The sequence below is a fragment of the Nematolebias whitei genome, chromosome 7 (genome assembly GCF_014905685.2).
Source record: "Nematolebias whitei isolate Nwh7 chromosome 7, NemWhi1, whole genome shotgun sequence".
NCBI lineage: Eukaryota > Metazoa > Chordata > Actinopteri > Cyprinodontiformes > Rivulidae > Nematolebias > Nematolebias whitei.
In genome coordinates this window covers 48,167,557-48,183,765 of record NC_056504.1, presented here as the reverse complement: position 1 = coordinate 48,183,765, position 16,209 = coordinate 48,167,557, and the positions used below count along the sequence as shown (strand labels likewise).

General features: G+C 40.7%; 3 protein-coding genes across 3 annotated transcripts in view; 1 reads left to right on the top strand and 2 right to left on the bottom strand.

Annotated features, from left to right (window-relative positions):
- The window catches only part of ip6k1 (inositol hexakisphosphate kinase 1), a 32,421-nt gene extending 24,587 nt beyond the window's left edge, over positions 1-7,834 (bottom strand). Inside the window, exon 1 of the mRNA XM_037678993.1 lies at positions 7,767-7,834. The gene's annotated coding sequence lies outside the window, so the exon portion shown is untranslated. The remainder of the gene's footprint in view (positions 1-7,766) is intronic.
- Positions 1-16,209, bottom strand: part of LOC119412013 (gastrula zinc finger protein XlCGF57.1-like) — a 520,281-nt gene that overhangs the window by 119,421 nt on the left and 384,651 nt on the right. The gene's annotated exons all lie outside the window — the stretch shown is intronic.
- ccdc66 (coiled-coil domain containing 66) overlaps positions 10,070-16,209 on the top strand; it is an 11,607-nt gene continuing 5,467 nt past the window's right edge. Inside the window, exons 1-14 of the mRNA XM_037678983.1 lie at positions 10,070-10,080; positions 10,556-10,614; positions 10,898-10,923; positions 11,076-11,324; positions 11,413-11,659; positions 11,744-11,882; positions 12,118-12,212; positions 13,024-13,073; positions 13,221-13,313; positions 14,404-14,538; positions 14,622-14,854; positions 15,476-15,560; positions 15,635-15,793; positions 15,933-16,026. Of these exons, the coding sequence (XP_037534911.1) occupies positions 10,070-10,080; positions 10,556-10,614; positions 10,898-10,923; positions 11,076-11,324; positions 11,413-11,659; positions 11,744-11,882; positions 12,118-12,212; positions 13,024-13,073; positions 13,221-13,313; positions 14,404-14,538; positions 14,622-14,854; positions 15,476-15,560; positions 15,635-15,793; positions 15,933-16,026 (1,675 nt within the window). The remainder of the gene's footprint in view (positions 10,081-10,555; positions 10,615-10,897; positions 10,924-11,075; positions 11,325-11,412; positions 11,660-11,743; positions 11,883-12,117; positions 12,213-13,023; positions 13,074-13,220; positions 13,314-14,403; positions 14,539-14,621; positions 14,855-15,475; positions 15,561-15,634; positions 15,794-15,932; positions 16,027-16,209) is intronic.

Genomic DNA, 16,209 nt, shown 5'->3' with positions numbered 1-16,209 from the left:
TTCACCACTGTCAGGTCGCACAGAACATCCAACAAAACCTGAGGAAGTTCTTTTTTTTTAACTAAATCAAGAGAAGTTTGACGTCACTTCTCAAATTTGACAAACGCCAGAAGGTAGAACCAGAGACAGACTTACTCTTACTGAGACAAAAATTAAATGACGACGACGTCTGCTACATTTAAGACAAGCAAGCTCTTCCTCTTTCTGCCTGCTCTCCAAAATGTTAGTCAGTAAAAATGTTAAAGCAAAAGATAAATATTTAGGTTAAGGTTCAAATCTGATTAAACACCTCAATCCGTTTTAAAATGTCCCATTCCTCAAAGAAGAGACCGAACCATCTTTTAATATGCGAGTTCTCTGCTTCATTCAACGTTTTTCTTGGTCACATTTTGCAGACGATTGATAAAATGTGCTTTCTAAACAACAAAGCTGGCGACGCCTGCATTAAATTATCTCAGGTAATGAGATTATAATCTGTCACGGGTCAAAAACATGAACAGACTCGTAGAAATAAACTAAAGATGCATCGTCATCCTGCCCACTCTGCAAACTCCAATCTTTGCCTTCACAAGCAGTTAGCTAGTTCAGATGTTTAAAAACCGATCCGTCTTGCTGCTGGTAAAAAAGAGCGCAACACTTTCAGTTGGGAACTCTAAAATGTACACGGGCTTGTTGACGCTGTTCGACCTGACCAACAGTTCCACCTGTTTGTGTTTGCACAACAGAGATTGTAACCAGCCGTGAAACTTTCACAGCTCATTTATAAACCGCTCTGGTGGACGCCTTTCAAACACATCTAATACTTCAGTGTTTTTGTCCAAACCATAAACATCAGAGCTTGTCTGTAAAGCATTCTGCACGACAAATGAAGCCAACGATCAGGCTGAATCGAGCCGTTTAATCACGGCACTGACAGGATTTATTCCTGGATCCTACAAAACTCCTACACAAAAAAGCTGGAAGCTGTCCATCACGATCAAAAGAACTTTTCAGCCATCATCTGCTTTTCTAGTGAGGGGGCATTCGTCTAAACAGAATAATAACAACAGAAAAAATGCCAAGAAAACGAGGGAGCAGCAGTTCTTACTTCGTCATCTTGCAGAAACAACAGGTCCTGAACAGACTTCAAACATTAACGGGCTCTGAGAAGCACAGAAACGTGTGTGTTGACTGAAACAACGCATCAACAGTTCGAGGAGAACGTCAGGATGGAAACCTGGGTTTAAAAACGGCCGGATTAAACTGTGTCGAAGTTTCTTTTCTATGTGGGAAAATGTGTCTGAACTGTCTAAAATAAAAACTCCAGTACTCCAATTCAACAAATACCAATACTCTGATTTGATTGGATGAGCACATCTGCCTAAAACTGTTCAGGTGAGTTCAGAACTTATTAACAAAAGAGAAGAGATGCTGAATAAACACAAACACGGAAGCTAATCCAACATTTGATCCTAACGGCAGTTCGTAAAGAATGAAACCAGGGACAGTGGGACGTTTAGCTGAACTCTGAGTCATCAGCGTCTGAGACCCGTTACTGTGGTTGTGAAAACAAAAAGGTTCGTCACTTTCCAACAGCCTTCAGGTTCAAGGTTCTTTATTGTCGTTCGCATCACGTGTGGTACATGAGGTGGAACAAAATGATGTACTCAGGGTCCCAGTTACATCCAACAACAGCAAAAATATAACTTGTAAAATAAACGGTAATAAGGACGTAAGATAAACTAAGACGTACGAAAAACAGTGCAAGACAACACGCCGAACAACAGCAGCACGAACATGAGTCTGTGTGAGCACGAGTACGAATGAACACAACCGTGAACTTCTGCGTGTTTTACTCCTCCGGTGTGTGATAATGTGGGAAAGACGGGGAACAAATATATTAGTAATTATTTTAATTTATTTAATGCACTTTTGTGAGAAGGTTGGTAAGAAAATACAAGTGTTGACTTGTCAGATCAACAATTTAGAAGTGATGGGGACAAAAATGTTGACGGGGGACTCCTAATGAGAACAGATTATTGTTGTTTGTTTCGGCTGCTCCTTCTTCAGGGGACACGGTGAATTAACTCGCATGAAGACTTGGTGATTATTTTTACGCCAGATGTTCTTCCTGACACAACCACAGACCACCGAGCTGCCACACCCTCTGAGTGGAGCCGGGGGAGCAGATGGTGGGGGTTAAGGGCCTTGCTCAAGGGCCCAGGGTGAGGCAGGTGTGCATGCTTCACTTTTCCCACCCACGTGTTAATGTTGTCGGTATCTGTAGTTGAACCAGAGATCTTCCGATCAAGGGCCCGCCTTCTCTAACCTCTGCGCCACCGCTCCCTTCCTAATTATAAGTGAGTCAAATATTATAGAATAAATCCAGTTTCTACTGCAGACCTACAGCACACGGACTTAAAGCTTTTTTATTATTATATAGGACCGTGCATCAACCAACACGACCTTCTACCGTCTCACTAAAGCTGCGTGACCTTTGAACTCTGGGGGGGTCAAACATTTTCCTTGAAAGAAACAAAACAAACTTGCCACGTTCTGATTACAATACCTTTTTTAAATAATAATAAAAAAAATTCTCCTCGTTTTACTAGTTGGAGATGAAAGTATTTTACCAAAGCTCATCAAACTAAAAAAAATCCTAACTGCTTCAAACATTTTACATTAAAAGTACCAAAGAACACACAAACTGGTAATAACGATAAAACTAAGGGGACTGAAGAGGACATTAGAGTGAAACTCCTTAGTTTTTTTTAAATTTATTATTATTATTATTGGGCAGCACAATGGATTAAATGGTAAATGGGCTGTACTTAAATATCACCTTTCTGTCTTACCGAGACACTCAAAGCTCTTTACAACCTGTGCCTCATTCATACAGCTCTATACTAGATCTCTACAAAGATTAATCAGAGCTTTATCACGTTCATGCACCGATGGGACTCACACCGGAGGCAACGAGAGGTTCAGGGTCTTGCCCAGGGACACTTCGGCATGTGACTGCAGATGGAATCGAACCCCCAACTCTTGCATTGGAGGACGGCTGCTCTAACCACTCAGCCACAGCCGCCCATGTAGTATTAGGATTAGTGGTTAGCATCGTTGTCCCACAGCAAGAAGGTCCTCCTGGGTTCAATCTCAGGTTGGACCTGGAGCCGTTTTGTGTTTACATGTTCTTCTCGTGTTTGTGTGGGTTTTCGCATGGGATTGCTAAATGGTGTTTTAGTTACTGGGATTGCTAAATGGTGTTTTAGTTACTGGGATTGCTAAATGGTGTTTTAGTTACTGGGATTGCTAAATGGTGACTTATTTTTAAGCAAAACTTAATTACAGCAGATATTAATATTTTTACATTTGTTGGGCAGCAGCTCGTGCTCAGTCCGACTCATTTTTACGGGTCACATTTGCACATAAATCTATTTATAAGAGGATCCAGCTAATACAAACTTTGCCTTGGTGCAGTTTACAGCAGACTGACTGTTGGACAAATGTTCCTAAAGATTTATTTCACACAAACGTGACCTTTTCCAGTGTCGTCAGAATATCTTGTCTTAGAAGTTTGTGTTTTATCGCCGGTACGTGCAGTACAGAATGATATGGACAAACAACGGTGAATAAGGGCTTGAGGTTGGCAATGCTGACACGCACGCTTTTGTCCTGGGAAATAAATGAACAATCAAAAGGAACATAAAAAAATGAAAAAGTAACAAAAAAGGCCAACGTATTGATCATAAGGATGACGTATAAAGCTCAAAAAACTAAGAAAACTAAGAACATAGTACAATGAATTTATTCCCTCTTTTTACCAGAGCCACGCAGTCGTGTGGGAAGCAAACCCAAAACCACATCCGTCAGTCGTAGAAATCACAAACCACATCTGGAAAAACAAAACAAACAAAAACAAGAGAAACAGCTGCCGCCATGTCCCCGGACGCATCCGAGCAGCTGCCGCGTGATGCTCAGAGAACCAGGAGAACGGTTCGTCCCGTTCACCTTCGCCGGGGTGAGGACGCCGATCACGTCGGCCCAAACTCACGTGCACGGCTACATCTCGGCTCCTTCAACGCTGAAAACCAGGGACTTGGAGTTGCCACGGCGACCACAACTCACGCACGCCAACCTGAGAAGCCTGTCACGTCAACGAAGGACGTCAAGACAGGGTTTTACTGATGTTCTTACAATAAAGTCCAGATCATTATCAAATACTTTAACAATAAACAAAATAACATATTTTCACTTTGACGGGACTGATCCAACTCAATAAAGATTTGTTTGTTCAGCGAATAAAAGTACATAAAAGATAAACGTCTCCTGTTGGCGGATTACAACAGTGCAAGTAATAACCGTGTCCTTGTGTTCTCACATTTAAAAAGCAGAAAGTCTTGTTTCCGTCTGTTGTTGACTCGGCTTCAGGATCTAATCCAGTTTTCCTCTGAAGTTTCTGCTGAACTTGTACAAGTTCAGCTCAAACTGGAGCCGACTCTATTATCTGCTCATTTTAAACATGAAGAGAACGACCCAGCATTCCTTCGTTTTCAACTAAGATCATTTATGTGCAGTTGGAGCAGTTTCTCATGTTTTCTGAATCTTAGCTACAACATTATTACATTTTAACTCAATATCTGCAAAACTGACATTTTTGTGTTGGCTAATGTGGCGGCCATCTTGAATTGCAAAATCTCAAATTACTTAATTATAATTATTATTTTAAAGAATAGCTGCGGATGACTATTTCCTGAAGGGTTCATTAAAATTCATCCAGTGGTTCATGAGATATTCTGGTAACAAACACGTGAACACACACGTGGTTAAAACCATTATGATAACTAACACTGCCCCCCCCCACACACACACACACACTAAACAATTTACAAGACATTTACACTCAACACTTAGATAATTATTTAGAGTGGCATTTTAGGAATATAAAGATCAAGAAAAGCTTTTTTAACACGGCTTCAGCTGCAACTCGTTGTCTAAACCAATAAAGCACATCACCTGACCATTTATGAAAAGTGTCTTTGCTTCGCCCGTATCGTTATAAAGAGGAAGAAGGAGGCTGGCGGCGACGAAGAGCCAGAAAAGGATGCGAAGCAGCTGACAGGACACATTCAGGCAGCACATGTGGGACTCCGTCGTTATTTCCAAAAGTCTAGTTTTGTATTTACGCTTCGAGCGAAGTTTGGAATGACAGTTAGATTTGTCAGCAGGTCGTGTTATCCTGAACAGTGACGTGGCGTGCTCATCACTTAAAACAAAAAGCTCCGTCTTTATGACCCCCGTGTTTATTCTGGACAGCGATCTGCTCGATCTCTTTTCATTTCTTTGATGTTCAGCCGCAGATTCACTCTTATTGCAGGTTAACGTCTGTGGCCACTTTAGTTAACACAAAAATGTCAGAGGAAATTGTTGGCTGGAACTGGGACTCTGAGCACACAATCTCGTTCCACCACATGTACTACACGTGGTGCGAATGACAAATAAAGAAACTCTGAACTCTCTGTTCTTTGCTTGTCTGATTTCCAAACTAAGGCCAGCCTAACGCAGGTCACTCACGAGATTCGACTGAGTGCTTTGTTTACATTGAGTGCATGCCGTCAAGTCAGAATTGCGCGATGACGTACGTGGAAAACCACTGGAGTAAACTCAAAGAGCACCGCTCGATATAGTTCAGGACCATCTTTTAATGTTAGCCAGGACGCTGAGGTCTACACTCATCTGCAGGCCAGCGGTCACTCTCAGGGATCAAGATGTGCACACGTACATATGTAGACGTCTCACTGAGCGCTGAATCATACGTCGACGCCATTTTAAATGTGGCGGAACTGCCGGTCAACTAATGCAAAGAAAAGGACTGAACGTCGTAAAGCACCGTTCTACAAAGTGTTTTAAGTTGATCCCTGTCATTCACACACAAATACACTTGGAAAACAAACGGGCACCAAAGACAACACTTGTAACTTTTCAGAGTCAGAGTCAGAGTCAGAGTTTCTTTATTGTCATTCGCACCTCATGTGGTACATGTGGTGGAGCGAAATTATGTACACAGGGTCCCAGTTACATCCAACAATAAAATGTATAAGAAAAACAGTAATAACATCTAAGATATGAACTAAGAAAAACATCAACTAAATATACACTAAGCACTCATAACATAAAACATTGAACATCACCACAAACATGAATTTTTTTTAATGTTAAGTTACAAATGTTGTCTTAGGTGCCCGTTTCTTTTCCAAATACTGTATATTAGTGTAGCCGTTCCGCCACACCTAAAATGGCGTCGACATACGATTCAGCGCCCAGTGAGGCGTCTACGCATTTATGTCTATGTGTGCACATCCTCGACAGAGAGGAACGGTGGTTTGAGAGAGAAGGAATCCATCTTTGTGAAGAGAAACCGTCCATCATTAAATGGGGCGGAGGCCTCTGTGTTAAACTTCCACCTTCTTACAGTTCTGTTCTTGCACGTATCACTCAGCCCCCCATGAAGAGCTGCCATCAGTGAAGAGCTGCCATCGGGGCTACGGGTGCACAGATTGCAGTTTTCTGGCCGATCACGATCTCTAAAAAGCCTGACCTGCAGATCTTGTTTAATAAGCGACACTGTCAGGTGTTACAAGGTCACAACGCACCTTCAATTTTCCATTATTGTTTTATTGAAAAACATACCTTTGAACAATATCCTAGAACAATCCAAACTTGTTTTAACTGGCCATGAGGTAGTGCTCCGAAATATAAATGAACTTCAGACAATTGTTAAAACTAGAAGAAAAAAAAATCGGTTTCTCATTTAAGCATCGACCAATCACCGATCTCCCAAAATTAAGGAAATCGGGGCCGATAAATGGGCTGTCCGATTATCGTGCACCCCTAATCAGGGCTCTAACGATCCATTATGTGATGGATCTTGTTTTACATGTGAACGGCTGGTTCTGTCAGCAGCGAACTGGTTCATCCACTATGATAAGGTGCTTTTTATAAGGCAGGGTTTGCTGCAGGGTCTCAGACTGACCTGAAACGTTTCAACAAAGAAGAAGAATCCAGAGGACCTGACTCAACTTTGTTAATTACTGAGCATCAGGACCTTTTAATGTTTGATTTTCTAATTTGCATTCTTTAATGTTATGATATATTAAGAATCATTCAAAGGCTGCAATCCTTTTCTTTTACTAAACTTTGCCAGGAACTTTGACACACTGACATTACGTTCACAGGTGTTAAAAATAAAATTTCATTTTCTGAAAAGGACACGGTGCGCACCATCATGAGAAAGCATTTGTGGAAAAGCAACAAAATATAAGCAGTTTGCATTATTATTATTATTATAAGCACAACCAGCATTATCAGGACCATTGAGGCAAAACAAACACATTCTGACCAGCAGCACACCCTCGGTAGTTAAAGCCATAATCTTAAGAACCCAAACATCAATAATAAGGTGTCAACTTTCCCAGCATGTCAGTCCGGTTTCCACTTATAACTGTTAAAATTATACACAGGGCTGTTAGCTTTGAGCTAACTCGTGTTGTGAAAACCGACTTCTTCATGTTGAATAAAAGAACACCAGCTCTGCTTCTAATCATTACCTCATTAAAACGTTCATGCTAAATGGCGAGCTGCCACATTGTTACGCGTTTATACCTCAGATATCAGTTAGCTGTCGGACCGGGAAGCTGCTTGACCTTAGCCTGACAACATGCTAGAAAAGTCGGGTGCGTTTTTTATTTATTTTTTTCCAAAAGCTTAAATTGAAAATAAAACATCACCTTGTTTTATGTCGTAAGGTTTCAGCTTGTGAACGTCGCCCTGCCCGTCAGACTCGGTGAAAACACTGGCGGACTCTGCCTGCTCTTTAAGTAGATTAGCATGCTAACGCTAGCTGGCTAACGTCGCGGCTCGATGTTACGCAGCGTTAGATGGAACCAAGCTGGTACAAAAACAACAACACACCTTCAGGATCACCGAGTGGACGCCCGAAACCCGCACGGAGGCCACCGTGGATAAGCTTACGTTACGACACCAGGGAGGATCATGGATGTCAGTCGCCGATGCCAAAACTCATTAACGGCGGAGAAAAACATGAAGCGAACGCTCGCGGACTGTTTGGCTTTTTCCAATTCATCAACGCGGCTGCGGCGCGGTGGCACCCCCTGCAGGCCACGGCTGGGACTGCAACTCGTTATATTTTCAGGAATTTCAATTCTAATATTACCGGCTTAATAATAATAATAATCATTTTATTTAAAAAGCGTCTTTCATGACACCCAAGGACACTTTACAGTATCAACAGGAATAAAATACACAAAGAATATAAAATGCATAAAGAATATAAAATACAAAATATAAAATACATAACTTGATTTAAATTCAGCATCCGCATTGAATGATTATTTGTTCGTAACAATGGCATGTAAGCAATACAAAATAAATGTTTACTGCATCTTATAGTACTATTTTAGTCTTGAGCATGTTTTAAAATATTTTGCAAAAGCCAAACTGTCTAAAATTATCTTAATTCAATTCAGTTTATTTATATAGCGCCAAGTCACAACACAAGTCGTCTCAGGGCACTGAACAGAAACATTCATATATACAAAATAAGTTAACATTATTCATCTGAGGAGCGGAAGTGAGCTCCATCGCAGAACTCTCATCTTGAGCAAGCATGAAGGCGACAGTGGAAAGGAAAAACTCCCTCATGAGGAAGAAACCTTTTAGCAGAACCAGACTCGGGACAAGCGGCCATCTGCTTCGACCTGCTGGGTTTGAGAGGAACAGGAAACAACGACAGATACACAATAGCAGGTCAAGAATCAGAGTCAGAGTTTATATATTGTCATTCACACCTCATGTGGTACATGTGGTGTAACGAAATTATGTACACAGGGTCCCAGTTACATCCAACAATAAAATGTAAATGAAAAACAGTATTAACATCTAAGATATGAACTAAGAAAAACATAAACTAAAATACACTAAGCACTAGAATAAAAAACATTATGTCAAACAGCAGCACAAACATGAATATGAGGAAATGAGGTCAGTTTGTCCTTTAGTAGTCTAAGATTAAGGCAGCATAACAAACCAACCCTAACTATAGGATTTATCAAAAAGGAACGTCTTAAGCCCAGTCTTAAAACTGGACAATGTATCAGCCTCATGAACAAAAACTGGAAGTTGGTTCCACAAGAGAGGAGCCTGAGAACTGCAAGATCTTCTTCCCATTCTGCTTTTGGAAACTCTAGGAACCGCACGTAAACCTGCAGTCTGAGCGCGAAGTGCTCTGTTGAGATTGACGTGCTCTGTTGTCTTAAGAGGTCAAGTACAGGTATATATGTAAAAAAAGCTATAAATAAACAAATTTTAAAACATAAGTACCAGAATGTCACAACAGCTTGATTTTTTTTAATCTACAAAAAAAGCAGATATACAGGTAGTCTACTTTTTAACTTCGGTGCTGTAATTTTAACTTTCACTATTTGTAATTTAAGTCTACCTCTATAATTTCATAAATTTTTATATAATTTAGAGCATACAGTGTACATGCAGTATTAAAATTTATCATCATGAACTGTGTAGTTCAAGTAGCATTGTAAAAACTATAACTTGTTCAGAGTAGTTCTTTTTTGTAATTTTTTAAGATTTTTATCAGGTTTTTCATGCTTTGAAATATAAAATATACTAAGGTTTACTATCAAATCTTAAAAAAAAAGTATTTCAAGTGATAGTATGTTTAATTCTTAAAATGTGGGTAACAATTTATCGCGACCTTGTGTAATTAATTCCGAGTTACCCTAAATGCGTCATGGCGAATTTAAACGTGTAGCTGCAGCGTTTTGATTGGTCAGTTATTGAAAACTGTTTTCATCAGCCAATCAGCGACCGTGTTGTTGGTCGTGACCAGCAACGAACGCACACAGTTGCTGATTCAGAAATTACCGAGTAACTGTCACTGCAGTCAATTAAAAATGCATATCTAACACTAAGTAATTATTTGAAAATAGTTAATTTATTAAGTTAGAAACTTTTAGGTTGACGCACTGGTTTTACGGTGTAAATTTCTGCCGGGATGAATATCGGGTGAGTGTTTTTGATCAGCTAGCTAGCTAGGCTAACAGGAAGCGATGGAAAGGAAAGGTTTTTGTTTTTATCGTGGAACCAAACTGCAAACACGCCAATAATGAATTAACATATAAACAACATATAGACAACATATAGACAATATAAACTAAGCTTTACGTGTAGAAGAGCCGCACCTTTGGTTTTATTCATTTTATCGACAAAAAATCATGATAATCTGTGCAGATTAAACTAGCTAACTAGAAAAATTAACATCAACAATTATATTTAATGGTAAAATGTTTGGATTGTTTTGTCAGAGCGTTGTAAATAAAGTCAATTTTAAACACTACATTAAACCGAAGCTCTAGAATGTGAATTTATTTCCTTTAACTCTTTAAAAAAACTTTAAATTATTCGCCAAACTTTTGAATCCTGTTGATAAAAGTAATTGTGCTCTTTTTTTAATCTCTAATATTTTTCTGTATCTGAACAGGGACGGCCTGCTGTTAAAACTGGAAAATGGAAAACCTAAATTGATTATACTCAATCATGGTGAGACTTTCCAACTTAACACTTTACAGCCCTAACAATGAATTACAAATTAAACTATTACATCTGTTGCAATTACTCTTCTCTTACAGGGTGTTGTCGTTATCAATGTAGTGATTATATCAATTACATATATTTTATATTTTACACATAAATATTGTTTTAATGCAAATGAAATCAAAATAAAAGGTTCAGAGTTTTCAGTGAGACTTGTTATTCGCTTATTATAGTATTTATTGATATAGATCTATTCCTAGCTGCTCACCTTTTGTCATTATTTTCACAGCAGGTGTTGAGAAAAATCCAGCAAAGGTAGGAATCACTTTCAGCTTGATGTATAAGCAGCTTTGTTGCTTGCATCATGTTCACATTTGCAGCACAGTTTTGTTTCTAATAAAAATGAAGCAACAGGAAAAAAGCACCACTTTGTTATTTTTTTCTGATCTTATGCATCATGTTTCCAGCTGCTGTCCGTCAAGCCTAAAGCAGCTAAAATCCTAAGCTCCAGGCAGCCATGCTGTGCGGACAAAATACAGGAACAGGAGCGTGCACCCCGGCAGGTAGCAGGGAGTCACAGGGAGGTTAAATTCAAAGTGGCAGGCACGTCTACATCGTGTGGTTCTAATAAAACCACCACAGGGGGAAGGAACAGCAGCCTGACCTCATCGAAAACCCGTCACAGCATCAAAGCAGTGACCAGAGGAAGGGACGGGGTAAGAACCTGCACTGATAGCTTTTAAAAAGTTGTCTAAGAAAAGTTAAAAACAAACAAAAACCTTAAACTGTGTGTGTGTACTCAAGGTGATGTCACACAAACTCAGCAGCACTGTTGGAGTCCAGGGAGTTGATGGGAAAGCAGGACCGCCTCTGAATGCTGGCAGCAGAGGTGGTGGGAAAACGGGCTTAAAGCATCCGTTGGTCGGTGTGGACACCGAGCTGAAGGACCGTCTGCTGTGTCTGACCAGTGAAGAGCTGCAGCACATCCTCAACACTGTCAACACCCCCATCAATGGACAGAATGGACCAGAGGAGCAGGCGGAACAAGGCTGTGGTAACGATGTTACTGATAACCCGACCTGCTGTAAATAAGATACGGAAGATGACAAACTTTGTGTAATTTATGTGTTAGGAGATCAAACAGACCCTGAATCTGTCTCGTCTGTGAACGAAGAAGGACGAGAAATAAGAGAGGAAGACAGAGGAGGAGGGGAAGAACGGATGGTTGAAGGAGGCTCTGATGCAGCTCGGAGCTCACGAGAAAAAGAAAGCGGGTAAGAACGTTTTGACACGTTTCTGCTGTTCGAATAACATCAAGAGAAAAGTCACGCCGTACAAACTCTTTAAACCGTCACTTTTTCATTTTGTTCTGCTGCAATTTTCTGTTTTAAAGTCTCAAATGGAGACACAAAAACCAACAAAGAAATCCCAAATTACAAAATGTTCTATAATAATAATAATAAATGAAGCTCACAGTTTCACAGCAGGTTGAATGTTCTTGTTTTTCAGATTATCTCGGTCTTTGTTCAGCTGGCTGGAGGAGCGACAGTCGGAGAGCAGAGCAACCGTGGACGCCAAGAAGGCTCAGTGGAAGAGAGAACTTGGTACACACACACACACACACACACACACACACACACACACACAAAACCATTTTTAAATGCTAATAAATGGGGGAAATAATTTTAACATTCACATTTAGTCACTTCTTACATATAATAAAACCAACAAAAGTCTTAAATGTTTACATTTCAAGAGATTTAGTTCTTTTTGTTTGGTCTAACTCTATCTAATCAGTATTAATGATTAATTATTAATCTGTATTTGCTCAGCACAACAACATGATGCCCAAAGAGCAAACAGCTGGTTTTAGCAGCTAAAAGTCAGAAATTAAAGTGATGGAGCCACAGCTGGAAGAAGAGCGTCTGTTTATTACATCAGGACGTGTTTCACAAAAACAACAACAGCTGCGTTAAATTCAGCAAAATTAGCAAACAGAAAATTATCTTTCAGTTATGTATTTAATTTAAAAATTTTATTTTTTGCCCCAAATAAAATTTCTCCACCAAAATGTGAATAAAGATAAAATAATAATAAAAATGATAACTATCATTAATTTCATACTAAAAATTGGTATCTGGAGCACCTGTTTTACATTTATTTATTTGCTTATTTATATTTGCCTTAAACATCTTCAGAGTATACCACTGAAAGGTACAAATATTTATACTTGTGTATTTGTCCAGTCAGATTTGGAACTAGGAGAGAAGCTGTTATCTTTTTTTTTTTTTTACTGTAATCTTCAATATTTCACCAGTTTTACAAAACACAAAACGACAGCAGTGATGTCATGTGCATTCTGTTCAAATAATCTATAGATTAAATGTTTGATTACATCATTTTGTTTGTTTTTAGATGAGCAGGTGGCTCTAAAGCAGCAGCGTTCAGCCCCCGGCAGGCTGCAGGTACGACTTTCTATTTCGCCCTCGCTGCAGAATGTTCCTCCTGTTTTGTTGCCACGTTCAGATCAGACTAGATTCAGTCGTCACACTCTGTGTGTGTTCAACGTGTGTGTGTTTAACGTGTGTGTGTTTAACGGTGTGTGTGTTCAGGTGGAGGAGTACGCTGAGAGTGTGTTGTCGGTTCAGAGTTCTGTCGGCCACAGAGACCAGCCCGCTGCCATCAGGTCCAGCCTCAGACTCGGGGTAAATGAGATCGACGAACAACAAGATCTGCTTCAAAACTTTGTTTTATTTATTTATTTGCTTTTTTAAAAGTTTGCTTTTAAATCCGAAAGGGAAATCATGTATACTATTATTTTCAGGGAGCAACACAGCACAACGACTGCTTCGCTGAATGTTTTGAATGACGTTGTTGAAGCGCTGGATGCGAAAGATTATTGTGCTGCACTTGTCCAAAGCTTTTGACTCTGGATCATGACGTCTTGTGTTGTAACCTCTCAGAGATCGGTTTCTCAGATCACACCATTGGTTGGTTCTCTGTCTCTCAGATCAGAGACAATGTGTTCAACATGATATTTCCTCCAGTTATTTAACTGTCAATAATGGCGTACCACAAGGCTCAGTCTTAGGACCCACCCTTTTCACAATCTACATAAGTAATGTAGGTCAGATCATTCCTAATGCATCCATACATTTCTACGCTGATGACACAGTTGTTTATTGTCGAGCTAAAACACTTTCCAGCTTTTACAGACTGCTTTCAACATCATCCAGTCAGACATGTTCCTGTTTTTAGTGTTTTAGATCGCTTTATAATGTAGCTGTTTTTGTTTTGTTTTTATTTCATTTCTTCTGTTTTCATTTTATATGTTTTTTTATGGCTGTTTGTTGTTGTCTGTACCTCATCTGTGTTCTTTGTTTAAAACTGGTCTCTCTTGTACATGAGTCCTCGTGACTCAATGAGACCGACCTGTAGAAGTAAAGATTGAATGAATGAATGAAAGTGTCACAACATTGTGAACGGTGTTAAAACATTTCTGTTTGTTGTTACTCTTGAGCTTTTAGTTGCGAGGTTGAGTAACGTCACACGCTTCGTACGGCGAAGACATCACTTCAGGTGTTTTTAAACAGATGGGATTCACGTTTGTTTCATATTAAAAACTTTTCATGGAAGAATCAAAGTGGACGGCAGCAGAGCTTTTAAAGATGTTTAAGAAGTTCACAAAAAAAGTTCATGCTGAAGAAGTTCAAGAACATTATTAACGTTTCTGCAACAAACAAACTGCTGTCGGAGTGACATTTTTATATATTTGAAGTTTTGTTATTTTTGCAGGAGGTCACTCCGATGGAGGAGTCATTGAGCATTGAGAGGAAAGAGGAGCAGAGGCGATGCTGGCTGGAGGAGCTGGATCGTCAGCGAGAGGAGGCGGCTCGCCGCAGGAAGCAGGAGAAGCTCCTGAAGAGCCAGGTGCGGTGAGGACGCAGCAGGAGCCGAGCGGGAGGTTTGGGAACACGCGTCTGTTTGTTGTGACGTTGTGGTCCTCCCTGCAGCCAGAAGACCACGACCGCTGGGCCGCGCACTTCGACTCGCTCCAGAGGAGGCGCCTCGCCCCAACTCCTGCCGCTTCGGCGCCACCTCCAGGCCGGCTCAACGGCTCCGAGCGAGGGGACTGGGACCCGTCGTCCAGCCTGTCCCTGGCCTGGGAGGCCACCAGCAGCTGCGGAGCAGAGAGCGTCGTCGGAGTCCGAGTGGATTCTACAAACGGGTTCCCGACCAGAACCAGGTACTGGATCAGCTCAGCGAGGTTCTTCTCCGTAACGTCCTTTTAGAATGAACTTTCCTGACGGGTCCAACAGATTGTTTTTAAATTTAGATCAATTCTCGTTCCTAACTGCTCAGATTTCCCATAAAACCCTTAATTTTGCTTTCAGGACGTTTTTTTTTTATCTTGAAACAGATTTTAAGGAACACTCGAGGTTACAAAGCTACAATAATCAATTTATTTCCAGTTTCTTTAACCTCAAATACAAAAAACACCAAAGAAAATTATTAGTTTACCCAAATTTAGATCATTTCTAAACTTCTTAAAATATGTTAATTAGTGAGGAGCTGTGAGGAGCTGGGGGCCTGGAGGAGCAGGAGGTGGGGGTTGAAGGCCTTGCTCAAGGGACCAGAGCAGAGCAAATGAGGGTGGAGGCAGGTGTTGGTGTTTCACCTTTCTCACCCACATTTTGATGTTGTTGGTCTGGGGAGTTGAACCAGCGACCTTTTGATCACAGGCCCACCTTCTCTAGCCTCTGTTCCACCCCCACCCCCCCACCCCCCATGAGGAGTGATTTGTCTCCACGATAAAGGCGGAGCAGCTGCAGATAAGTTCAGTATCGTGTTCTTGTGCTTCACGCAGCTATCTGAGGACCATGACCTCCCTGCTGGACCCTGCCCAGCTCGAGGAGAGGGAGAGGAGGAGGATCGCGCAGCAGGAGCAGCAGGTCAGAGGAGGTGCAAACGGGAACACCAAGACCATCAGTTCAGTTTTCCTCTCATTCCACGTTCTCTCCCTCAGAGAGCGATCGAGGCCCAGGTGGAGGAGCGCCGAAGGCAAAAGGAGCAAGAGGAGGCGAAGAGGAGACGGGAGGAGGAGGAGGAGGAGAAGAGGGTGGCCCTGGAAAGGGAGAAGCTGCAGAAACAGTACGAGCTGGAAACACTGAGGAAGAAACAGAAGGTCTGCAGCAACGAGAAACCACACAACACTTTTTAAAAATCTTTATTTTTGTTCATCAAGTTTTTTATTATAATTTTTTTATTGAAACATTTTGGTTAAAACATAAAAAAGTATTTTTACTGTTTGGTTGTTTGTTCAGGAGGAAGCGGCTCATCAGGCGGAGCCGCCAGAGAAAAACCTCGGTGACGGCAGATCGGAGGAGACGTCGGAGCCCAGCCGTGAGTCAAACCTCCGTGCACGTGGTCCAAATCCAGCCCAGAGTTTCTGCACAACGTGTAACTTTACTAACTTTATTATGAGCAGAAGTAAAAATTAACTTTACTAACTTTATTATGAGCAGAAGTAAAAATTAACTTTACTAACTTTATTATAAACAGAAGTAAAAATTAACTTTACTAACTTTATTATGAGCAGAA